Consider the following 25522-nt stretch of genomic DNA (forward strand, 5'->3'; position numbering starts at 1 on the left):
GCCTATTCCAGGATTGGAGCGCTGTTCGCGAACTGATGCTGACAGCCGCTCGATCGATGCAAAGGTTACATTTTATCCTAGTATGCTACTTCAAGACGCATTCGCACTGCAGAGCTTACTGAAATATAAGTGTTTACAAAAAATGGTCAAAATTAGATTGATTTCCGTGGCTATGTAGCAGTTGCCTGATGGTGGATGCACTTTTGGGATTTCGGATTTGCACGGACGCCCGTGTGTGTGTCTGCTCTCTCACTAGTAAAGTGGCTTCATGAGTGTCCAAAGTAACAGTGGAAGTGGTGGTGGAAGTTTGGAGGCGACGCCATCTTGGTCGCAGCTATCCTCGTCCCTAACGATTTCTCAACAACACATAACGGCCACCACCAAGACCAAGGAAGGTAAATTCAGCAACGATGTCATTCGTCGAAGTCTGTTCGATGGGAAATTGATACTGTTTCCAGTTATATCGCCCCAATTCGACTGAAATATGGATGTCAATGGATGCCGCGAATTGATGGCCGAACCTTGTCAGTTACAGTCAGTACAGTAGCTAGCTAACGTTACCTGGCTATAAAGATGTCAGCACTCAGCTACAGTAGAACAATAGCGATGGAATATTCAGACAGGAGCAGAACGATTGACTGGAAAACAAGTAGGACTGAGAGCAGTCTAGACCGCTGGACCGACAGATGGCCAAGCCCAAGGCATTGTTTATGTAGTTAGCTAGCGATGTTACCGAGACCTATGTTAAACAGCTGTGGGTAGCTAGTTGCCTTTAGTCTTCCGTCGAACAGCAATGCTACTGCAGGTCCATGCGAATCCACTGAGTTATGATGAATTCAAAATTCCTTGTTCTTTGCCAAACAAAGAAGTGTAGGCCTATATTCTGATCACTTCAACATCACAACAAGAATAGAATGTTGCTGTCATGCAACAGAACTAATGCCTGTGACTCTGATGCCATCGAAACGGAAGTTTGTCACAGAGGCTCACGTTACTTTAGTATATTAGTGTGTCACAATTGTTACTGTTGCAAAATATTCCAATTGGGATTGTAATAACAATGTAACTATGGCTTCCTGCTGGACTGGGGTCAAGATGAGGCCTGGATGTGGTATTCCTGTGGACATATTTAGTGCTTGGTGGTTGTCAATGCATTATAACTGTTGTCTGGTTTCCCTTCACTTGCACCTCTGTCATAAGGTGTGTGTGTGTCACGGTCAGACATTCCATGTTGTGTGTTTTGGTGATTCAGGAAGGCAAAGTTAACTCTTTGAGTTGAAGTTCAGGACCACAGCTCAGCTGTTGAATCGGAGCTAATGTGCTTGTCTAGTTCAGTACCAAATACTGACTGCTAGGTTGTATTGGTCATACAGTCTAACACACTGTTGACACCTGATACATACTACAGTAACAGTCAAAAGTTTGGACACCTACTCATTCAATGATTTTTCTTTATTTGGACTATTTTCTACATTGTAGAATAATAGTGACAACATCAAAACTATGAAATGACACATGGAATCATGTAGTAACCAAAAAAAGTGTTAAACAAATCAAAATATATTTTAGATTCTTCAAAGTAGCCACCCTTTGCTTTAATGACAGCTTTGCACACTTTTGGCATTCTCTCAATCAGCTTCACCTGGAATGCTTTTCCAACAGTCTTGAAGGAGTTCCCATATATGCTGAGCACTTGTTGGCTGCTTTTCCTTCACTCTGTGGTCCAACTCATCCCAAACCATCTTAGTTGGGATGAGGTTGGGTGAATGTGGAGGCCAGGTCATCTGATGCAGCACTCCATCACTCTCCTTCTTGGTTAAATAGCCCTTACACAGCCTGGAGGTGTGTTGGGTTATTGTCCTTTTGAAAAACAAATGGTAGTCCCACTAAGCGCAAACCAGATGTGTATCACTGTAGAATGCTGTGGTGGCCATGCTGGTTAAGTGTGTAAATCACTCACAGTGTCACCAGCAAAGAACCATCACTCCTCCTCCTCCATGCTTCACGATGGGAACCACACATGCAGAGATCCTTTCTCCTACTCTGCCTCTCACAAAGACATGGCGATTAGAACCAAAAATCTAAGGACAGATTTCCACCGGTCTAATGTCCATTGCTTGCGTTTCTTGGCCCAAGCATGTCTTATTGGTGTTCTTTAGTAGTCGTTTCTTTGCAGGAATTTGACCATGAAGGCCTGATTCACACAGTCTCCTCTGAACAGTTGATGTTGAGATGTGTCTGTTACTTGAACTCTGAAGCATTTATTTGTGCTGCATTTTCTGAGGCTGGTAACTCTAATGAACGTATCCTCTGCAACAGAGGTAACTCTGGGTCTTCCTTTCCTGTGGCGGTCCTCATGAGAGCCACTTTCATCATAGCGCTTGCAATTGCACTTGAAGAAACTTTCAAAGTTCTTGAAATGTTCCCGGATTGACTGACCTTCATGTCAAAAGTAATGATAGTTCTCTACTTATTTGAGCTGCTGTTGCCATAATATGGACTTGGTGTTTTACCAAATAGGGCTGTTTTCTGTATACCAACCCTACCTTGTCACAACACCACTGATTGGCTCAAACGCATTAAGAAGGAAAGAAATTCCACAAATTAACTTTTAACAGGGGACACCTGTTCACTGAAATGCATTCCAGGGGACGACCTCGTGAAGCTGGTTGAGAGATTGCCAAATGTGTGCAAAACTGTCATCAAGGCAAAGGGTGGCTACTTTGAAGAATCTCAAATATAAAATATATTTTGATTTGTTTGATGCTTTTTTTGGTTACTACATGATTCCATGTGTTATTTCATAGTTTTCTTGTCTCCACTATTATTCTACAATGTAGAAAATTGTAAAAAAATAATTAATAATAAAAAAAAATACCTTGAATGAATAGGTGTGCCCAAACTTTTGACTGGTACTGTAAGTGCTATAGCTTGGTGCTGTCCATAATGTGTTCACTAAAAGCAGATGGGCTAAGTTGATGTGGGACTGGTGAAGTGCATTGCACTCAAACCATTCGCACTTATCTGATGTGCACTTATTTGAAGTGGATAGTAGTGTGAGACAGTCAGATACAGATTGTTGTATCCTTACATAGCCATATGTGTTATGTTGTGTTTAGGTCCCATGGAGGAGCTGCACAGCCTGGACCCTCGCAGGCAGGAGCTTCTGGAGGCCAGGTTCATGGGTGCGGTCAGCGGCAACACCATAGGAAGCAGCGCCAGCGGCGGGGCCAAGGTGACAGACACCCGTTATTACGCAATTACTATCTCACACATAAATACTATAACGCACACATGCAGGTTTTTACTCATACCAGACACACCAAAAAGTTTTTTTTTAAGGCAAGCACATGAAAATGACACATTACACACACTATTAAACAGTTATGTCTGACTTGTCTGTATGTCCAGGGTCTGGCCAACGAGTGCTCCAACCACAGCTATGGCAGTCTCGGCTCTTCCAGCGACAAAGAGTCAGAGGTGAGACACACACACTATGCAGAGACAATGTCAGTGAGGGACGGGTCTGGCCTAGTTTCAGTGATTAGATGTCACACCATATCACCGACACACAGGTGGCTTACTCGCTGTTAAAAGAAAAGACTCCATTTAGTTTGGGTGGAGACAGGGAAGGCAGAATTTTGTCTATTTACATTTACATTTTTGGAACCATGGACAGTTAATCAGGAGACTGAATGATATCTTTGTTTGTCCTTGCATGACCCACCTCAATCTTTCTCTTTCCTCCCTCTTTCAACCTTCCTCGCTATCTTTCCTCCATCCCCGTCTCACCCTCTACTCACTCTTTTTAATGTATCTTTCTCTCCCTAGAACTCTGATATGAAGAGGGGGAGTTCTCCTGCATATTCTGTACGTACTCTTCCTTCCTACTGTCCTACCCCCCCCCCCACCACCACCACACACTCATACACTCTCTTCCTAAGGGGACACGCGAGTGTCAGAAAAGTGATTTACTATTTGTTTCTTCTCAGACCCCTGAGAAGAAGCACTCTGAGTCGCCCAGAGGGAGGAAGAGGAAAGCTGACATCCAATCGGAGAACAGCCAGGGTATGACACATACATACGGTGCCTTCAGAAAGTATGCACACCCCTTGCAAAAATGCATTAAAATTGGAAGAAATTTGGCAAAGAAACAAACTTTATGTCATGAATTCAAAGCATTATATTTAAGGCAAATCCAAAACAACTCTGAATAGCCGAGTTACACTTTTCACTAAATCTGCTTTATAATCTATGGAAAGACCTGAAAATGGCTGTCGAGCAATGATCAATAACCAACTTGACAGAGCTTAACTTTTAAAAATAATAATATGCAAATATTGTACAATCCAGGTGTGCAAAGCTCTTAGAGACTTATCCAGAAAGACTCACAGCTGTAATCGCTGCCAAAGATGATTCTAGCATGTATTGACTCAGGGCTGTGAATACTTATGTAAATAAGATATTTCCATTTAACTAGGAAAGTCGGTTAAGAACACATTCGAATTTTCAATGACGGCCTAGGAACAGTGGGTTAACTGCCTTGTTCAGGGGCAGAATGACAGATTTTTACCATGTCAGCTCAGGGATTCGATCTTGCAACCTTTTGGTTACTAGTCCAACGCTCTTAACGACTAGGCTACCTGCCACCCTATTTTCAATACATTCGCTGAAGTTTCTAAACATGTTTTATAGATGGGTGAGGAGAAAAATCTATTTCATCCATTTTGAATTCAGGCTGTAACACGACAAAATGTGAAAAAAGTCTAGGGGTTTGAATACTTTCTTAAGGCACTGTACCTGTTTTCTATGATTGTGTTTTGTAATCCTGTCTTGCATTTTATATTTGCATGTGATGTGTGTGTCTTTGTAATTGCAGGGATCATTTGTAAAAGAGACCTTGGTCTCAACCTGACTCCCTGTCAAAAATAAATAAATGTTTCAATAAAATAAAAATAAAAACAACAGTCGTTATAAACAGGGGTGAAATGATCTGGTCAGGACCTGAAGGAATTTTAGATTCTCCTTGGTACTTGATTTATTTTCATTTCAAAGTCACACACAAGCCTAAGATTACCATGTGCAATGCTAAGCGTCGGCTGGAGTGGTGTAAAGCTCTCCGCCATTGGACTCTGGAGCAGTGGAAATGTGTTCTTTGGCGTGATGAATTATACTTAACCATCTGCTGTCCGACGGACTATTCATGGTTTGGCGGATGCCAGGAGAAAGCTAACTGCCCCAGTGCATAGTGCCAACTGTAAAGTTTGGTGTAGGAGGAATAATGGTCTGGGTCTGTTTTTCATGTTTCGGGCTAGACCACTTAGTTTCAGTGAAGGGAAATCTTAACGCTACAGCATACAATGACATTCTAGACGATTCTGTGCTTCCAACTTTGTGGCAACAGTTTGGGGAAGGCCCTTTCCTGTTACAACATGACAATGGCCTTATGCACAAAGCAAGGTCCATACAGAAATAGTTTGTTGACATCGGTGTGGAAGAACTTGAGTGGCCTGCACAGAGCCCTGACCTCAACCGCATCGGACACATTTGGCATCAATTGGAACATTGACTGCGAGCCAGGCCTAATCACCCAACATCATTGCCCGATCTCACTAATGCTCTTGTCGCTGAATGGAAGAAAGTCCCCGCAGAAATGTTCCAACATCTAGTGGAAAACCTTTCCAGAAGCCTGGGGGCTGTTTTAGCATCAAAAGGGCACAAACTCCATATTAATGTCCATGATTTTGGAATGAGATCTTCGACGAGCAGGTGTCCACATATGTTTAGTCATGTAGTGTATGTTCTGAATGTCACTCTCCGTTAAACAAGGTGACACAGTGTCATTGCTACATTCTGTTGTAAGGTCCCTGGGCTGTGCTAACCTCTGTATCTGTGTTAATGCGTTGCTAACCCACGGTATCTTCTCTGTGTTCTCCTCTACCACAGGGAAGACTTCCACACGGGGGCCCAAGATCAGTGACTACTTTGATGTGAGTGTCGTATTATGTAGTTGTTCCAGACTCGTTATTTATATGCACTTTGTGTTCTCTCTGTGTAAGTTAAACTAAATATAAGCCTTCCATGGGCCAAGCTGGTTGGTCTTGACACGCAAAATGTCTAGTGAGATGCAGCCTATGTGGAGTTGCCAGAAAACGCTAACATCCTGTTTTCAGGGATACAGTATTTTCAATCTGACTTCCATTTCCGCTGAAAAATGGAAGTAGGGACTCGGCTCAGACATCTTTCTACCCCTGCTATGTTAGGTTAAGTGAGATGATTGGTGATTGGGTCGTGGTGTGATGATTCTGATTGGTTGACATTGTGAATTTCCCAACTTGAGGCATTCTTCTATACACTATGAAAGTCCCATGTACTTCCTGGATCATGTCCCTTGCTGTTTTAAGAATGGGATTCGACAAATGTGTCCTCAAATTTATGCATGTCCTCAAATATTTGAGAAAGCGGTCATTTAAGATGCATGTAAAATTATATTCCTATTAGTGGATTATTTACTTCTACCCAATGCCTTTAAGGTTTTCCATAATGAAAAATATAATGCAATGGAAATCCTTTATTATTATTATTATTATTATTGTAATAATATGTATATATATATATTTTTTCTCGTTTTATTTTGAGATTTGTATATATATGTATGTATGTATGTATGTATGTATGTATGTATGTATGTATGTATGTATGTATGTATGTATGTATGTATGTATGTATGTATGTATGTATGTATGTATGTATATAAAAAATATATTTTTTAAACGTTTTACCCCTTTTTCGTGATATCCAATTATCCAATTGGTAGTTAGTCTTGTCCCATCGCTGCAACTCCCGCACGGACTCGGGAGAGGCGAAGGTCGAGTGTGTTCTCCGAAACACAATCCAACCAAGCCGCACTGCTTCTTGACACACTACCTGCTTAACCCGTAAGCCAGCTCCACCAATGTGTTGGAGGAAACACAGTACAACTAGCGGCTGAAGTCAGTGTGCACTGCGCCCGGCCCGAAACAGGAGTCACTAGAGCGCGATGGGACAAGAAAATACCGGCCTGCCCTAACCCAGACGATGCTGGGCCAATTGTGCGCTGCCTTATGGGTCTCCTGGTCTCGACCGGCTGCAACATAACCTGGGATCGAACCCGGGTCTGTAGTGACGGCTCTAGCGCCTTACACTTGGAACACACTGACAGCGTCATTGCATTTTGGTACACCAGAAATACATTCATTTCCAATGAAACTCTGCATTTGCCTTGCAGCTTTGCAAAGGCAGTTGCAGTGCGTTCATTGTGGTGCATGCGTTGTATGTGTCAAACTATATGTGTAGACAGCTTGAGAGAAATGGTAGCAGAAGGTGAATGTTGAACTTTTGTTGCATACGTTTCCAGATGATGCTGCGACTATTTTGCGCAACGACGCTGTCGGTGTGTTGAAAGCATTAGACCGCTGCGTCACTTGGGAGAATGGAAAACTTTAATGAAAGCCATTAGGTAGAACAAAATTAATCCGCAAATACAAATATAATTATACATATATCTTAAATGAATGCATTCAAAAGCAGTATGGGGCATGATCCAAGAAGTAGGCGGGACTTTCATAGTGTATTGCTGGGCCATATGTATGGGATGTCACTTCTTGTTCCTCACCCTGCTGTTTCCTGTATGTAGTTCCAGGGGGGGAGTGGCTCCAGTCCGGTGAGGGCTTTACCACAGTTCCTCCGCTCACCACAGAACTCCCACCAAGGTGCTCACTCTGCACCTGGCTCTAACGTACGTATACACACGTGGTAGGACCTTTTTGGGCTTTGATGTGTGTTTCATCACCTTGTTTATAACAGTGTTGTATGTGTGTTGTCTCTCTGTAGATCAGACAAAACAGCTCCTCTCCTACCAGTCTGTGTTTCGGAGATCACCTGATGAACCACAAAGCCTCTTCCAGCAAGTGTGTTCAGGTAAGACTTACACACTCCCTATTTCCTCAAACCCTTATCACATCTCCTTACGCTCCTCACACCTGTCACACTTCTTTCTCACCTACTCCTCTCCTGTCTCTCTCCAGACAGAGTTGACAGGTCTGAAACTGGCTGCTCTGGAGAGCAACAAGAGTCTGGACCTGGAGAAGAAAGAGGGACGCATAGATGACCTGCTTAGGGTGAGTTTAGGTGCTAGTTAGGGTACTACAGGTGATGGGTAGAGGTTGTCTTAGTTAGGGTACTACAGGTGATGGGTAGAGGTTGTATTAGTTAGGGTACTACACGTGATGGGTAGAGGTTGTACTAGTTAGGATACTACATGTGATGGGTAGAGGTTGTACTATAGGTGATGGGTAGAGGTTTTACTAGTTAGGGTACTAAAGGTGATGGGTAGAGGTTGTACTAGTTAGGGTACTAAGGTGATGGGTTAGAGGTTGTACTAGTTAGGGTACCTAAGGTGATGGGTAGAGGTTGTACTAGTTAGGGTACTACAGGTGATGGGTAGAGGTTGTACTAGTTAGGGTACTATAGGTGATGGTTAGAGGTTGTACTAGTTAGGGTACTATAGGTGATGGGTAGAGGTTGTACTAGTTAGGGTACTATAGGTGATGGGTAGAGGTTGTACTAGTTAGGGTACTATAGGTGATGGGTAGAGGTTGTACTAGTTAGGGTACTATAGGTGATGGTTAGAGGTTGTACTAGTTAGGGTACTATAGGTGATGGTTAGAGGTTGTACTAGTTAGGGTACTATAGGTGATGGGTAGAGGTTGTACTAGTTAGGGTACTAAAGGTGATGGGTAGAGGTTGTACTAGTTAGGGTACCTAAGGTGATGGGTAGAGGTTGTACTAGTTAGGGTACTATAGGTGATGGGTAGAGGTTTTACTAGTTAGGGTACTACATGTGATGGTTAGAGGTTGTACTAGTTAGGATACTACATGTGATGGGTAGAGGTTGTACTATAGGTGATGGGTAGAGGTTGTACTAGTTAGGGTACTACAGGTGATGGGTAGAGGTTGTACTAGTTAGGGTACCTAAGGTGATGGGTAGAGGTTGTACTAGTTAGGGTACCTAAGGTGATGGGTAGAGGTTGTACTAGTTAGGGTACCTAAGGTGATGGGTAGAGGTTGTACTAGTTAGGGTACCTAAGGTGATGGGTAGAGGTTGTACTAGTTAGGGTACCTAAGGTGATGGGTAGAGGTTGTACTAGTTAGGGTACTAAGGTGATGGGTAGAGGTTGTACTAGTTAGGGTACCTAAGGTGATGGGTAGAGGTTGTACTAGTTAGGGTACTATAGGTGATGGGTAGAGGTTGTACTAGTTAGGGTACTATAGGTGATGGGTAGAGGTTGTACTAGTTAGGGTACTATAGGTGATGGGAGGTTGTACTAGTTAGGGTGATGGTTGTACTAGTTAGGGTACTATAGGTGATGGGTAGAGGTTGTACTAGTTAGGGTACTATAGGTGATGGTTAGAGGTTGTACTAGTTAGGGTACTATAGGTGATGGTTAGAGGTTGTACTAGTTAGGGTACTACAGGTGATGGTTAGAGGTTGTACTAGTTAGGGTACTATAGGTGATGGGTAGAGGTTGTACTATAGGTGATGGTTAGGGTAGAGGTTGTACTAGTTAGGGTACTATAGGTGATGGTTAGAGGTTGTACTAGTTAGGGTACTACAGGTGATGGTTAGAGGTTGTACTAGTTAGGTTACCTAAGGTGATGGGTAGAGGTTGTACTAGTTAGGGTACCTAAGGTGATGGGTAGAGGTTGTACTAGTTAGGGTACCTAAGGTGATGGGTAGAGGTTGTACTAGTTAGGGTACTACAGGTGATGGGTAGAGGTTGTACTAGTTAGGGTACTATAGGTGATGGGTAGAGGTTGTATTAGTTAGGGTACTATAGGTGATGGGTAGAGGTTGTACTAGTTAGGGTACTATAGGTGATGGGTAGAGGTTGTACTAGTTAGGGTACTATAGGTGATGGGTAGAGGTTGTACTAGTTAGGGTACTATAGGTGATGGGTAGAGGTTGTACTAGTTAGGGTACTATAGGTGATGGGTAGAGGTTGTACTAGTTAGGGTACCTAAGGTGATGGGTAGAGGTTGTACTAGTTAGGGTACTATAGGTGATGGGTAGAGGTTGTACTAGTTAGGGTACTATAGGTGATGGGTAGAGGTTGTACTAGTTAGGGTACTATAGGTGATGGGTAGAGGTTGTACTAGTTAGGGTACTATAGGTGATGGGTATAGGTTTTACTAGTTAGGATACTACATGTGATGGGTAGAGGTTGTACTATAGGTGATGGGTAGAGGTTTTACTAGTTAGGGTACTAAAGGTGATGGGTTGAGGTTGTTACTAGTTAGGGTACCTAAGGTGATGGGTAGAGGTTGTACTAGTTAGGGTACTACAGGTGATGGGTAGAGGTTGTACTAGTTAGGGTACTACAGGTGATGGGTAGAGGTTGTACTAGTTAGGGTACTATAGGTGATGGTTAGAGGTTGTACTAGTTAGGGTACTATAGGTGATGGGTAGAGGTTGTACTAGTTAGGGTACTATAGGTGATGGGTAGAGGTTGTACTAGTTAGGGTACTATAGGTGATGGGTAGAGGTTGTACTAGTTAGGGTACTATAGGTGATGGTTAGAGGTTGTACTAGTTAGGGTACTATAGGTGATGGTTAGAGGTTGTACTAGTTAGGGTACTATAGGTGATGGGTAGAGGTTGTACTAGTTAGGGTACTATAGGTGATGGGTAGAGGTTGTACTAGTTAGGGTACCTAAGGTGATGGGTAGAGGTTGTACTAGTTAGGGTACTATAGGTGATGGGTAGAGGTTGTACTAGTTAGGGTACTATAGGTGATGGGTAGAGGTTGTACTAGTTAGGGTACTATAGGTGATGGGTAGAGGTTGTACTAGTTAGGGTACTATAGGTGATGGGTATAGGTTTTACTAGTTAGGATACTACATGTGATGGTTAGAGGTTGTACTAGTTAGGATACTACATGTGATGGGTAGAGGTTGTACTATAGGTGATGGGTAGAGGTTGTACTAGTTAGGGTACTACAGGTGATGGGTAGAGGTTGTACTAGTTAGGGTACCTAAGGTGATGGGTAGAGGTTGTACTAGTTAGGGTACCTAAGGTGATGGGTAGAGGTTGTACTAGTTAGGGTACCTAAGGTGATGGGTAGAGGTTGTACTAGTTAGGGTACCTAAGGTGATGGGTAGAGGTTGTACTAGTTAGGGTACCTAAGGTGATGGGTAGAGGTTGTACTAGTTAGGGTACCTAAGGTGATGGGTAGAGGTTGTACTAGTTAGGGTACTATAGGTGATGGGTAGAGGTTGTACTAGTTAGGGTACTATAGGTGATGGGTAGAGGTTGTACTAGTTAGGGTACTATAGGTGATGGGTAGAGGTTGTACTAGTTAGGGTACTATAGGTGATGGGTAGAGGTTGTACTAGTTAGGGTACTATAGGTGATGGTTAGAGGTTGTACTAGTTAGGGTACTATAGGTGATGGTTAGAGGTTGTACTAGTTAGGGTACTACAGGTGATGGTTAGAGGTTGTACTAGTTAGGGTACTATAGGTGATGGGTAGAGGTTGTACTATAGGTGATGGTTAGAGGTTGTACTAGTTAGGGTACTATAGGTGATGGTTAGAGGTTGTACTAGTTAGGGTACTACAGGTGATGGTTAGAGGTTGTACTAGTTAGGTTACCTAAGGTGATGGGTAGAGGTTGTACTAGTTAGGGTACCTAAGGTGATGGGTAGAGGTTGTACTAGTTAGGGTACCTAAGGTGATGGGTAGAGGTTGTACTAGTTAGGGTACTATAGGTGATGGGTAGAGGTTGTACTAGTTAGGTACTATAGGTGATGGGTAGAGGTTGTACTAGTTAGGGTACTATAGGTGATGGGTAGAGGTTTTACTAGTTAGGGTACTAAAGGTGATGGGTAGAGGTTGTACTAGTTAGGGTACCTAAGGTGATGGGTAGAGGTTGTACTAGTTAGGGTACCTAAGGTGATGGGTAGAGGTTGTACTAGTTAGGGTACCTAAGGTGATGGGTAGAGGTTGTACTAGTTAGGGTACTATAGGTGATGGGTAGAGGTTGTACTAGTTAGGGTACTATAGGTGATGGGTAGAGGTTGTACTAGTTAGGGTACTATAGGTGATGGGTAGAGGTTGTACTAGTTAGGGTACTATAGGTGATGGGTAGAGGTTGTACTAGTTAGGGTACTATAGGTGATGGGTAGAGGTTGTACTAGTTAGGGTACTATAGGTGATGGGTATAGGTTTTACTAGTTAGGATACTACATGTGATGGTTAGAGGTTGTACTAGTTAGGATACTACATGGTGATGGGTAGAGGTTGTACTAGTTGGGTACTATAGGTGATGGGTAGAGGTTGTACTAGTTAGGGTACTACAGGTGATGGGTAGAGGTTGTACTAGTTAGGGTACCTAAGGTGATGGGTAGAGGTTGTACTAGTTAGGGTACCTAAGGTGATGGGTAGAGGTTGTACTAGTTAGGGTACCTAAGGTGATGGGTAGAGGTTGTACTAGTTAGGGTACCTAAGGTGATGGGTAGAGGTTGTACTAGTTAGGGTACCTAAGGTGATGGGTAGAGGTTGTACTAGTTAGGGTACCTAAGGTGATGGGTAGAGGTTGTACTAGTTAGGGTACTATAGGTGATGGGTAGAGGTTGTACTAGTTAGGGTACTATAGGTGATGGGTAGAGGTTGTACTAGTTAGGGTACTATAGGTGATGGGTAGAGGTTGTACTAGTTAGGGTACTATAGGTGATGGGTAGAGGTTGTACTAGTTAGGGTACTATAGGTGATGGTTAGAGGTTGTACTAGTTAGGGTACTATAGGTGATGGTTAGAGGTTGTACTAGTTAGGGTACTACAGGTGATGGTTAGAGGTTGTACTAGTTAGGGTACTATAGGTGATGGGTAGAGGTTGTACTATAGGTGATGGTTAGAGGTTGTACTAGTTAGGGTACTATAGGTGATGGTTAGAGGTTGTACTAGTTAGGGTACTACAGGTGATGGTTAGAGGTTGTACTAGTTAGGTTACCTAAGGTGATGGGTAGAGGTTGTACTAGTTAGGGTACCTAAGGTGATGGGTAGAGGTTGTACTAGTTAGGGTACCTAAGGTGATGGGTAGAGGTTGTACTAGTTAGGGTACTATAGGTGATGGGTAGAGGTTGTACTAGTTAGGGTACTATAGGTGATGGGTAGAGGTTGTACTAGTTAGGGTACTATAGGTGATGGGTAGAGGTTTTACAAGTTAGGGTACTAAAGGTGATGGGTTGAGGTTGTAATAGTTAGGGTACCTAAGGTGATGGGTAGAGGTTGTACTAGTTAGGGTACCTAAGGTGATGGGTAGAGGTTGTACTAGTTAGGGTACCTAAGGTGATGGGTAGAGGTTGTACTAGTTAGGGTACTATAGGTGATGGGTAGAGGTTGTACTAGTTAGGGTACTATAGGTGATGGGTAGAGGTTGTACTAGTTAGGGTACTATAGGTGATGGGTAGAGGTTGTACTAGTTAGGGTACTATAGGTGATGGGTAGAGGTTGTACTAGTTAGGGTACTATAGGTGATGGGTAGAGGTTGTACTAGTTAGGGTACTATAGGTGATTGGTATAGGTTTTACTAGTTAGGATACTACATGTGATGGTTAGAGGTTGTACTAGTTAGGATACTACATGTGATGGGTAGAGGTTGTACTATAGGTGATGGGTAGAGGTTTTACTAGTTAGGATACTACATGTGACTGATGGTTAGAGTTTGTACTAGTTAGGATACTACATGTGATGGGTAGAGGTTGTACTATAGGTGATGGGTAGAGGTTTTACTAGTTAGGGTACTAAAGGTGATGGGTAGAGGTTGTTACTAGTTAGGGTACCTAAGGTGATGGGTAGAGGTTGTACTAGTTAGGGTACTACAGGTGATGGGTAGAGGTTGTACTAGTTAGGGTACTACGGGTGATGGGTAGAGGTTGTACTAGTTAGGGTACCTAAGGTGATGGGTAGAGGTTGTACTAGTTAGGGTACCTAAGGTGATTGCTAGAGGTTGTACTAGTTAGGGTACCTAAGGTGATGGGTAGAGGTTGTACTAGTTAGGGTACCTAAGGTGATGGGTAGAGGTTGTACTAGTTAGGGTACTATAGGTGATGGGTAGAGGTTGTACTAGTTAGGGTACTACAGGTGATGGTTAGAGGTTGTACTAGTTAGGGTACTATAGGTGATGGGTAGAGGTTGTACTATAGGTGATGGTTAGAGGTTGTACTAGTTAGGGTACTATAGGTGATGGTTAGAGGTTGTACTAGTTAGGGTACTACAGGTGATGGTTAGAGGTTGTACTAGTTAGGTTACCTAAGGTGATGGGTAGAGGTTGTACTAGTTAGGGTACCTAAGGTGATGGGTAGAGGTTGTACTAGTTAGGGTACTACAGGTGATGGGTAGAGGTTGTACTAGTTAGGGTACTATAGGTGATGGGTAGAGGTTGTACTAGTTAGGGTACTATAGGTGATGGGTAGAGGTTGTACTAGTTAGGGTACTATAGGTGATGGGTAGAGGTTGTACTAGTTAGGGTACTATAGGTGATGGGTAGAGGTTGTACTAGTTAGGGTACTATAGGTGATGGGTAGAGGTTGTACTAGTTAGGGTACTATAGGTGATGGTTAGAGGTTGTACTAGTTAGGGTACTACATGTGATGGTTAGAGGTTGTACTAGTTAGGGTACTACAGGTGATGGTTAGAGGTTGTACTAGTTAGGGTACTATAGGTGATGGGTAGAGGTTGTACTATAGGTGATGGGTAGAGGTTGTACTAGTTAGGGTACTATAGGTGATGGGTAGAGATTGTACTAGTTAGGGTACTATAGGTGATGGGTAGAGGTTGTACTAGTTAGGGTACTATAGGTGATGGGTAGAGGTTGTACTAGTTAGGGTACTATAGGTGATGGTTAGAGGTTGTACTAGTTAGGGTACTATAGGTGATGGTTAGAGGTTGTACTAGTTAGGGTACTACAGGTGATGGTTAGAGGTTGTACTAGTTAGGGTACTATAGGTGATGGGTAGAGGTTGTACTATAGGTGATGGTTAGAGGTTGTACTAGTTAGGGTACTATAGGTGATGGGTAGAGATTGTACTAGTTAGGGTACTATAGGTGATGGGTAGAGGTTGTACTAGTTAGGGTACTATAGGTGATGGGTAGAGGTTGTACTAGTTAGGGTACTATAGGTGATGGTTAGAGGTTGTACTAGTTAGGGTACTATAGGTGATGGTTAGAGGTTGTACTAGTTAGGGTACTACAGGTGATGGTTAGAGGTTGTACTAGTTAGGGTACTATAGGTGATGGGTAGAGGTTGTACTATAGGTGATGGTTAGAGGTTGTACTAGTTAGGGTACTATAGGTGATGGTTAGAGGTTGTACTAGTTAGGGTACTACAGGTGATGGTTAGAGGTTGTACTAGTTAGGTTACCTAAGGTGATGGGTAGAGGTTGTACTAGTTAGGGTACCTAAGGTGATGGGTAGAGGTTGTACTAGTTAGGGTACTACAGGTGATGGGTAGAGGTTGTACTAGTTAGGGTACTATAGGTGATGGGTAGAGGTTGTATTAGTTAGGGTACTATAGGTGATGGGTAGAGGTTGTACTAGTTAGGGTACTATAGGTGATGGGTAGAGGTTGTACTAGTTAGGGTACTATAGGTGATGGGTAGAGGTTGTACTAGTTAGGGTACTATAGGTGATGGGTAGAGGTTGTACTAGTTAGGGTACTATAGGTGATGGGTAGAGGTTTTACAAGTTAGGGTACTAAAGGTGATGGGTTGAGGTTGTAATAGTTAGGGTACCTAAGGTGATGGGTAGAGGTTGTACTAGTTAGGGTACCTAAGGTGATGGGTAGAGGTTGTACTAGTTAGGGTACCTAAGGTGATGGGTAGAGGTTGTACTAGTTAGGGTACTATAGGTGATGGGTAGAGGTTGTACTAGTTAGGGTACTATAGGTGATGGGTAGAGGTTGTACTAGTTAGGGTACTATAGGTGATGGGTAGAGGTTGTACTAGTTAGGGTACTATAGGTGATGGGTAGAGGTTGTACTAGTTAGGGTACTATAGGTGATGGGTAGAGGTTGTACTAGTTAGGGTACTATAGGTGATGGGTAGAGGTTGTACTAGTTAGGGTACTATAGGTGATTGGTATAGGTTTTACTAGTTAGGATACTACATGTGATGGTTAGAGGTTGTACTAGTTAGGATACTACATGTGATGGGTAGAGGTTGTACTATAGGTGATGGGTAGAGGTTTTACTAGTTAGGATACTACATGTGATGGTTAGAGTTTGTACTAGTTAGGATACTACATGTGATGGGTAGAGGTTGTACTATAGGTGATGGGTAGAGGTTTTACTAGTTAGGGTACTAAAGGTGATGGGTAGAGGTTGTTACTAGTTAGGGTACCTAAGGTGATGGGTAGAGGTTGTACTAGTTAGGGTACTACAGGTGATGGGTAGAGGTTGTACTAGTTAGGGTACTACAGGTGATGGGTAGAGGTTGTACTAGTTAGGGTACCTAAGGTGATGGGTAGAGGTTGTACTAGTTAGGGTACCTAAGGTGATTGCTAGAGGTTGTACTAGTTAGGGTACTATAGGTGATGGTTAGAGGTTGTACTAGTTAGGGTACTACATGTGATGGTTAGAGGTTGTACTAGTTAGGGTACTATAGGTGATGGGTAGAGGTTGTACTAGTTAGGGTACTATAGGTGATGGGTAGAGGTGGTACTATAGGTTATGGTTAGAGGTTGTACTAGTTAGGGTACTACAGGTGATGGTTAGAGGTTGTACTAGTTAGGGTACTACAGGTGATGGTTAGAGGTTGTACTAGTTAGGGTGCTACAGGTGATGGTTAGAGGTTGTACTAGTTAGGGTACTACAGGTGATGGTTAGAGGTTGTACTAGTTACGGTACTACAGGTGATGGGTAGAGGTTGTACTAGTTAGGGTATTATAGGTGATGGTTAGAGGTTGTACTAGTTAGGGTACTACAGGTGATGGGTAGAGGTTGTACTAGTTAGGGTACTATAGGTGATGGTTAGAGGTTGTACTAGTTAGGGTACTATAGGTGATGGGTAGAGGTTGTGTACTGTTGTGTGTTGATACATGTATTGTTTTCCCTCCAGGCCAACTGTGACCTGAGGAGACAGATTGATGAACAGCAGAAACTCCTGGAGAAATACAAGGAGAGACTGAACAAATGCATCACAATGAGCAAGAAACTACTCATAGAGAAGGTGTTGATTTGTTTGTATGGATGTCTGTTACTGACACAAGCCCATGTGTGATTGTGTAACTGGCGTCTATTTGTGTGTATGTAGAGCACCCAGGAGAAGCAGTCGTGCAGAGAGAAGAGCATGCAGGACCGTCTCAGACTGGGTCACTTCACCACTGTACGACATGGAGCCTCCTACACTGAACAGTGGACCGACGGATACGCATTCCAGAACCTTGTCAAGTGAGAATACACACACTTCACAAACCCACATATAATATACTGTATGTACATGGTCTGCTCTCCAAAGCATAATGAAACGATAACATTTCCTATGACCTGTTATGTGTGATATGACTTTCTTTTGACCTGTTATATGTGATTACTTTCTAATGACCTGCTATAACACTTTATAACCCCCCCCCCCACACACACACACACACACTCTGTGTGTAGGCAGCAGGAGGGTATCAACCAGCAGAGAGAGGAGATCGAGCGTCAGAGGAAGCTGCTAGCCAAAAGAAAGCCTCCCAACCCCTCCTCCTCCCCCTCCCTCTCCTTAGGAACCACCTCCGAACCCAAACAGCGCAAAGCCAAGGTTGTAAACGGCAATGACCCCGACCCCTTCCTCAAACCCTCCCTGCCTCAGATGTGAGTACACACACACACTGAGGGACACACACACTTGTACATACAGGCATGCATGCGCACGGACAGATGGATACACACACTTGTACATACAGGCATGCATGCGCACGGACAGATGGATACACACACTTGTACATACAGGCATGCATGCGCACGGACAGATGGATACACACACTTGTACATACAGGCATGCATGCGCACGGACAGATGGATACACACACTTGTACATACAGGCATGCATGCGCACGGACAGATGGATACACACACTTGTACATACAGGCATGCATGCGCACGGACAGATGGATACACACACTTGTACATACAGGCATGCATGCGCACGGACAGATGGATACACACACTTGTACATACAGGCATGCATGCGCACGGACAGATGGACACACACACTTGTACATACAGGCATGCATGCGCACGGACAGATGGACACACACACTTGTACATACAGGCATGCATGCGCACGGACAGATGGATACACACACTTGTACATACAGGCATGCATGCGCACGGACAGATGGACACACACACTTTTGCGTTGTTGGTGCAGTGACGTTTATCAACATTTTTTTAGGTTGACTCTGGCTGAGTATCATGAGCAGGAGGAGATCTTCAAGCTTCGCCTGGGACACCTGAAGAAGGTTGGTTTCTCTATGACCACAAACATGTTTGTTCAAAGTACTATTGTCCCGAATCCCAAAATGAATACAATTGACTGTTTGAGTAATGTGGTTGACTGTCTCTCAGGAGGAGGCTGAGATCCAGGCAGAGCTGGAGAGGTTGGAGAGGGTGAGGAACCTCCACATCCGAGAGCTGAAGAGGATCAACAATGAGGACAGCTCATCGTAAGTACAAGACAGAAAGACGCAATCATATAGAAGTCCTGACCCCAGCACTGTCTCCTGGTTCAAAACCCAACCCTAGTGCCTACCTATCCGAAGGCCAGTAGCTGTAGTGTGGCTGACTGCCAAGTTGATACTTTCTAGGTGTTCATAAGATAATAATTGTAATATATGCCATTTAGCAGACACATTTATCCAAAGCAACTTAGTCATGTGTGGATACATTTTATATATGGATGGCCCAAGCAGGAATCGAACCCACAACCCTTGGCGTTGCAAGTGCCATGCTCCACTGACTGAGCCACAGCTCTTGTAGGTGTTATGTGGGTAAATTATCCTTTTATACTATAGGAAGCAGCCTGTTCAGTCTATCTGTTTGTCTGTCTGTCTGTCAGGTTTAAAGACCACCCCACTCTGAATGAGAGGTACCTGCTGCTGTATCTGCTAGGCAGAGGAGGCTTCAGTGAAGTCTATAAGGTATGGATTGACTACTGGTATGTGCTTGTGAATGAGATTCTAGATCCATACTGTACCTGTGCTTGTGAGTGTTTGTCTGATGTGTGTTCTGTGTCTTCAGGCCTTTGACCTGTTTGAGCAGCGCTACGCAGCCGTTAAAATCCACCAACTCAACAAGAACTGGAGAGAGGAGAAGAAGGAGAACTACCACAAGTATGAGACGCAGAATTTACAACCAAGTTTACATCCAAGTTTTAAATGTTATTTGACCAGACTTGCTTACACACTATTGTTTTCTGTCCCAGGCATGCCTGTAGAGAATACCGGATACACAAACAGCTGGACCATCCCAGAATAGTCAAACTCTACGACTACTTTTCCCTGGATACAGACACGTAAGTGACGTTTTACCCCAAACATAGTACAGTTCTTTCACAGGTCAGATGAAGGAGAGGAAGCCATTTTAGACTGTTGAGATGCCTCTTAGGTTATAGTTAATGGAGTCCATTGTCTTCTCTGTTTCTCTTCCTCACACTCTTTCTCTGTTTTTCTCTTGTGGTGGAATTATTGTAATCGAGAGGATTACAAAAACAAACAAACTTAATTATTTAATTAGTGCAGTAATTGAGCTGGTCGGTAATCACCCCTGGAGGTGATCACTGAGAATTCAACAATCAACAAGCTGGTTTGAGCCACAGCATTTTATCGCAAAGTCCATTCTCCTTCAGTCTACATGACTAACAACAGATGTATGGAATGGGTCACAAGGTTAAGATTTGTATGAAAGATACTTATAATTCACAGCAGACAATATCTGTCCTCATTGTGTAGAGACCAGGGTCTGGCCCACCAACTCCATACTGGGGCCATCTCCCCCTGGTAACTGAGTACAGAAACATGAACTCGTGCTCTGGAATGCGGTATCACCCAAAGACATCGTAAATCTCCTGTCAGTGTTACATCTCCCAGAGGCCCACTTTCAGTTCATACAGACACAATAGAGTTATAATAACCCTCTATTCTATTCTTATAACATGATCTTGCAATTTTGCCATCACATGCCCCCATTTTGAGAGTCCTCTCAACTTAAAAGAAAATTACAAGATTTAAAAAACCATTAATTCACATGTAGAAAATGCATACATTCTTCAAAAACCAAGAAGCATGAAAGCAATAGAGATGGCGCCGACAGAGATGGTCGCCTCGCTTCGCGTTCTAAGGAAACTATGCAGTATTTTGTTTTTTATGTATTATTTCTTACATTGTTACCCCAGGAAATCTAGCCGGGAAGAACTATTGGATATAAGAGCAACGTCAACTTAAAAACATTACGACCAGGAATACGACTTTCCCGAAGCGGATCCTCTGTTCGGACCACCACCCAGGACAATGGATCAGATCCCAGTAGGTGACCCAAAAAAACAGCGCCGCAGACTGAGCCGTCTTCTGGTCAGGCTCCGTAGACGGGCACATCACTATCCGCTCCCGAGTATACTACTCGCCAATGTCCAGTCTCTTGACAACAAGGTAGACGAAATTAGAGCAAGGGTTGCCTTCCAGAGAGACATCAGAGATTGTAACATTCTCTGTTTCACGGAAACATGGCTCACTCAGGATACGTTATCAGAGTCGATACAGCAACCCGGTTTCTTCACGCATCGAGCCAACAGAAACAAATATCTCTCTGGTAACAGGAAGGGCGGGGTGTATGCCTTATGATTAACAAGTCGTGGTGTGATCATAATAACATACAGGACTTAAGTCCTTTTGTTCATCTGACCTAGAATTCCTTACAATCAAATGCCGACCGCATTATCTACCAAGAGAATTCTCTTCAATTCTCTTCAAAGGGTCTGGCCCCAAGACATCTCCCTGATATCACCCAAAGACATCGTAAATCTCCTGTCAGTGTTGAATCTCCCAGAGGCCCACTTTCAGTTCACACAGACACAATAGAGTTATAAGAACCCTCTATTCTGTTGCAAAAACAACCTTTTGGTGCAAATACAGCATTATAACATAATCTTGCAATTTTGCTCTCACGCTTTCTCTTTCTGTCTCTTTCTCTCTGCCTTTAGGTTCTGTACGGTTCTAGAGTTCTGTGAGGGGAACGACTTGGACTTCTATCTGAAACAGAACAAGCTGATGTCAGAGAAGGAGGCGCGGTCTATCGTCATGCAGATAGTCAATGCCCTGCGATACCTCAATGAGATCAAACCCCCCATCATACACTACGACCTCAAACCAGGTACACACACACACCCGCTACGACCTCAAACTAGTTACACACACACCACAGGAGGCTGCTGAGGGGAGGACAGCTCATCAATGTCTGGAACAGAGTGAATGGAATGGTATCAAACACCTGGAAACCTTGTGTCTGATGTATTTGATACCATTTCACTGATTCCACTCCAGTCATTACCACAAACCCGTCCTCCCCAATTAAGGTGCCACCAACCTCCTGTGACACACACACTACAACCTCAAACCAGGTACACACACACACACACTTGTTCACACAGTGACTCATGTTGTGTCGGTGGCTTACACACATACTCAACTCACGCCTCTTGTCTGTGCAGGTAATATCTTGCTGGTGGATGGGACTGCATGTGGAGAGATAAAGATCACAGACTTTGGGCTGTCTAAGATCATGGATGATGACAACTATGGTGTGGACGGCATGGACCTCACCTCACAGGGAGCTGGCACATACTGGTGAGACACGACACACAACACATGACACACAAATAGTTATATTAGGTTTTTCTCTATTGTATATTGCTTTCTTCATGTTTTCCTCTTGCCCAGGTACCTTCCCCCAGAGTGTTTTGTAGTAGGCAAGGAGCCTCCTAAGATCTCTAACAAAGTGGACGTCTGGTCGGTCGGGGTCATCTTCTTCCAGTGCCTCTATGGACGGAAGGTAAGCACTCACACTCATTAGGGTACCTCTGAAGTGTACTCATTTTATTTTCCTCAGTGATCAGGGCCTAAAATTAACACCTGCTAAATGTGGGTAGATTTTGGCATTTGCGGGTAAGATGTCTTGGCATTGGCGGGTAAGATGTCTTGGCATTGGCGGGTAAGATGTCTTGGCATTGGCGGGTAAGATGTCTTGGCATTGGCTTGGCGGGTAAGATGTCTTGGCATTGGCTTGGCGGGTAAGATGTCTTGGCATTGGCGGATAAGATGTCTTGGCAAGATGTCTTGGCATTGGCGGGTAAGATGTCTTGGCATTGGCGGGTAAGACCAGCCACGATGGCGGGTGGTCAGGGTTTCACAGTTTGAGCATTTTATTCACATTTGTGAATAAAAAAACGTTAAGTATGATCAAATGTATAGTCAAATAAATACTGCAGTAGTTGTTTTCAAAGTAAAAGTTGGTCTAATTTCTACTGAAATTAGACTTTGTCCTTATGTTTCTTGGCTATTTCCATTGTTTTGTTCACAAGTGAGGTTGTTTTTCTGTATGTTTGAGTCTCTACTGCTAGGGAGAAAAGACAATGCTTCTACTAACTAGTCAGACTCAATCTCACAGGAACAAACATGACTGGAGGTTACCACGGTAACCCCCCCGCCCTTAAAGGGGCAGGTGAACATATTTGTCATCTGTGATATTTCGGTTAAAAGACTCAGGTCACAAAAAATGAAATTAAACAATACACCACATTACTTCCTATTAGTAATGCATTTATTGTTTTAGAAAAATTGCAAAGCATAAACATCTGTAATTTCTTGTAAAATAATTTACCACAGTGGTTGGTAGACCAAAAGGTGAATTTATGCCCAGTCAGTTATACCTCAGTTTTGTTTTAACTGTGTGTGTGTTCATGCAGCCATTTGGCCATAACCAGTCTCAGCAGGACATCCTTCAGGAGAACACCATCCTCAAAGCCACCGAGGTCCAGTTCCCTGCCAAGCCCCAGGCCAGCACAGAGGCCAAGGTGACTCATACTTACTCTGAATTGTACACTCGTCAGGACATGTCTGAATGTGACTAGGATAGACAAAGCATGATAAGCTGATCCATATTCTATAGATTAACTAACATCTCTCGCTCCATCTTCCTTCTCTATCTCTCCCTGTCAGGCGTTTATCCGGCGCTGTCTGGCCTACCGTAAGGAGGCTCGTTTCGACGTTCACCAGCTGGGCACTGACACGTACCTCCTCCCTCACATGAGACGCACCAACTCCTCAGGCTCCCTTCAGCCCGCCTCCTCTTCAATCTCCTCCTACTGAATGGCTGATGGACATGACTGACAGGCCCACCGGTCAATCCTATAGCAGAACTGATCCTAATATGGGAAATGGAGTGGTGTTGGGTATTCAGAATCCCCCAGCCGCAGTGAAAGGGACGTGAATTTGTTTGGCTGAATAGAATGGATGACACGTGAGATGGGGAAAGAGGAAGACAGAGTGGAGGTGGAGACACTGCTAATGTTTCCAAGTAGCTTTGCCGAAACGTTACACTGTGTTCTGATCCTGAAGGTATACCTGCTTTAGAGAGAGAGAGAGAGAGAGAGAGAGAGAGAGAGAGAGAGAGAGAGAGAGAGAGAGAGAGAGAGAGAGAGAGAGAGAGAAGCTCTACCCCTTGTGCATGCCATTGGACATGCTGTGTCTGTTGCCATGGAGACTTAAGTGGGGCTAGGCCACACCCCTTGCTAATGTTGAACTGGGCTCTTATTGGTGGAGAGGTAAACTGTAAACAAAAAGCAACACGTTTAGTTGTTTATTTATCAGAAGTCCATTCCTAAATAGTCCACTAGCTTCTACTATAGAAGGCACTTCCTGTAGATCTGAAGGGATTGAATAGGCATTAAACTATCTCCACCTTGTGCCTGGATAGGCCAAGTGGAATGTTCTCCATATTGCTTAGACCTCTGCAGTCAGTTCAGATCTACACCAGTATGTTGGTGCTAGAGGTCGATTTGGGATGTGGCTTGAATCCCCAGAATAGATTAGTTGGTTTGCCAGACTCACAGTAAACCTTGGACTAAATTGCACTTATAATCAAGATGATTTGGTTTCATGGACATGACTTCTTGAAATAGTCCTGGACTAAGGCTAAGCTTCAGTCCCAGACTGTCGGACAGAAGCTCATATTTAATATGTTCATAAAGTCACGTTTTTAGATCTTGAATCAAGAATGAAATCTACTCCTGGATGAATATAATCTGGCTGTGTGAAAGAAGTTGGTTTTAGGCAGTTTAGGTCCTCTGTGGATCCATCCCTCTACAATGTGCTGAGTGCTATAGGCCTGTTCAGGCAATGACGTCTGTTTAGCAGAACACAATGAAACCATATAAGGATCAGCTTTATTGTAAAGATTAAGGTTTCAATACTCAAATCTGGAGGAAATTCAATGTACATTTCATGTGTAGGAGTGGCATATCTGCAATCTCAGTCTGTACAGGGGGTCAAACACACTCGATGTACTGAACTCTCACTAGGCAGTGCCCCGTCTGCACCTGTTCTCAAATGAATAAAAGACAAAACGCCTAGAAACATAATTCTCTTATTTCCCACTTTGCTTTGAAATTGTACCCTTCCCTTACTCTGTTTTGTCTATTTTACCTTCACGTTTTATATTGTAGATCGGAAATAACAGGTGAAACGTTGAGCACATGCAAAGCTTCAGCAAGTCTCAACTCTTGGTTCCTCATGTCTCCTTGTTCATTTGTGCTACGAAATGATTTTTTTATTTTGCTGCTATGTAGATGTGGCTTTTAGTTAAGATCTATCTGTATGAGCTACCTCAGGTACAGATAGTGCAGACCCGTGCGAACAGGAACACTCTAGGGCCCTGAAGTGTATAGCCTACTCTTTAGTGGCCCTTTGAAGTGTACACTCCACTGTGGTGAGAAGAATAATGCTTCTGTATGCCAGGAGTTCCAATAACGTTAAATTGTTTTACCACAGCAATGTTTATTAGTAGTCTGGAAACCATGTGTTATATATATAAAGTTGTATAAAACTGTTTGTGACATATATGAAGGAAAAGCGCAGTTTGATGAAGGCTTTCTTCTGTTCACTAACACTTTACTTGAAGTCTGTCATAAGGCCTGCGTAACACTGACATAACAGGTGTCATAAGGAGTTATTACAGCATATTGGTAGTGTACCGAATGTAAGTGTTTATATTGGAAGACTGTGGAGCGTTAAACAGAACATAAAGCAGGAGCCACAGCAGTTGAACACCATGTAAACTGGTTTCACCACTGTCTGATACATACAGATACGAGAATGAATGGGAGGCAATGTCAGGTCCTGTCATTCATATGCAATAAAGATTGCCCTACCAAGGTCGCCGCCTTTGGTTTGTG

The 25522-nt window shown here is 43.4% G+C and overlaps 1 protein-coding gene across 2 annotated transcripts; it reads left to right on the forward strand.

The window, feature by feature from the left end:
- Positions 1 to 25505, forward strand: LOC124010094 (serine/threonine-protein kinase tousled-like 1-B). 2 transcript variants are annotated; one of them, XM_046322433.1, is made up of 22 exons: positions 1 to 395; positions 3120 to 3235; positions 3412 to 3480; positions 3832 to 3870; positions 3993 to 4068; positions 5947 to 5990; positions 7676 to 7777; positions 7873 to 7959; positions 8067 to 8159; positions 17150 to 17260; positions 17345 to 17481; positions 17695 to 17889; positions 18473 to 18539; positions 18646 to 18743; positions 19136 to 19217; positions 19318 to 19409; positions 19502 to 19591; positions 21275 to 21444; positions 21782 to 21917; positions 22011 to 22122; positions 23036 to 23143; positions 23289 to 25505. In XM_046322433.1, the coding sequence occupies exons 1-22, from the start codon at positions 269 to 271 to the stop codon at positions 23436 to 23438; spliced, it is 2301 nt and encodes a 766-aa protein (XP_046178389.1). In that variant the 5' UTR covers positions 1 to 268; the 3' UTR covers positions 23439 to 25505. The 2 variants fall into 2 exon arrangements, with proteins under 2 accessions (XP_046178389.1, XP_046178390.1); XM_046322434.1 differs by lacking the exon at positions 3832 to 3870.
- Positions 25506 to 25522: the final 17 nt, after the last annotated feature.

This window comes from Oncorhynchus gorbuscha, linkage group LG22, assembly GCF_021184085.1.
Source record: "Oncorhynchus gorbuscha isolate QuinsamMale2020 ecotype Even-year linkage group LG22, OgorEven_v1.0, whole genome shotgun sequence".
NCBI lineage: Eukaryota > Metazoa > Chordata > Actinopteri > Salmoniformes > Salmonidae > Oncorhynchus > Oncorhynchus gorbuscha.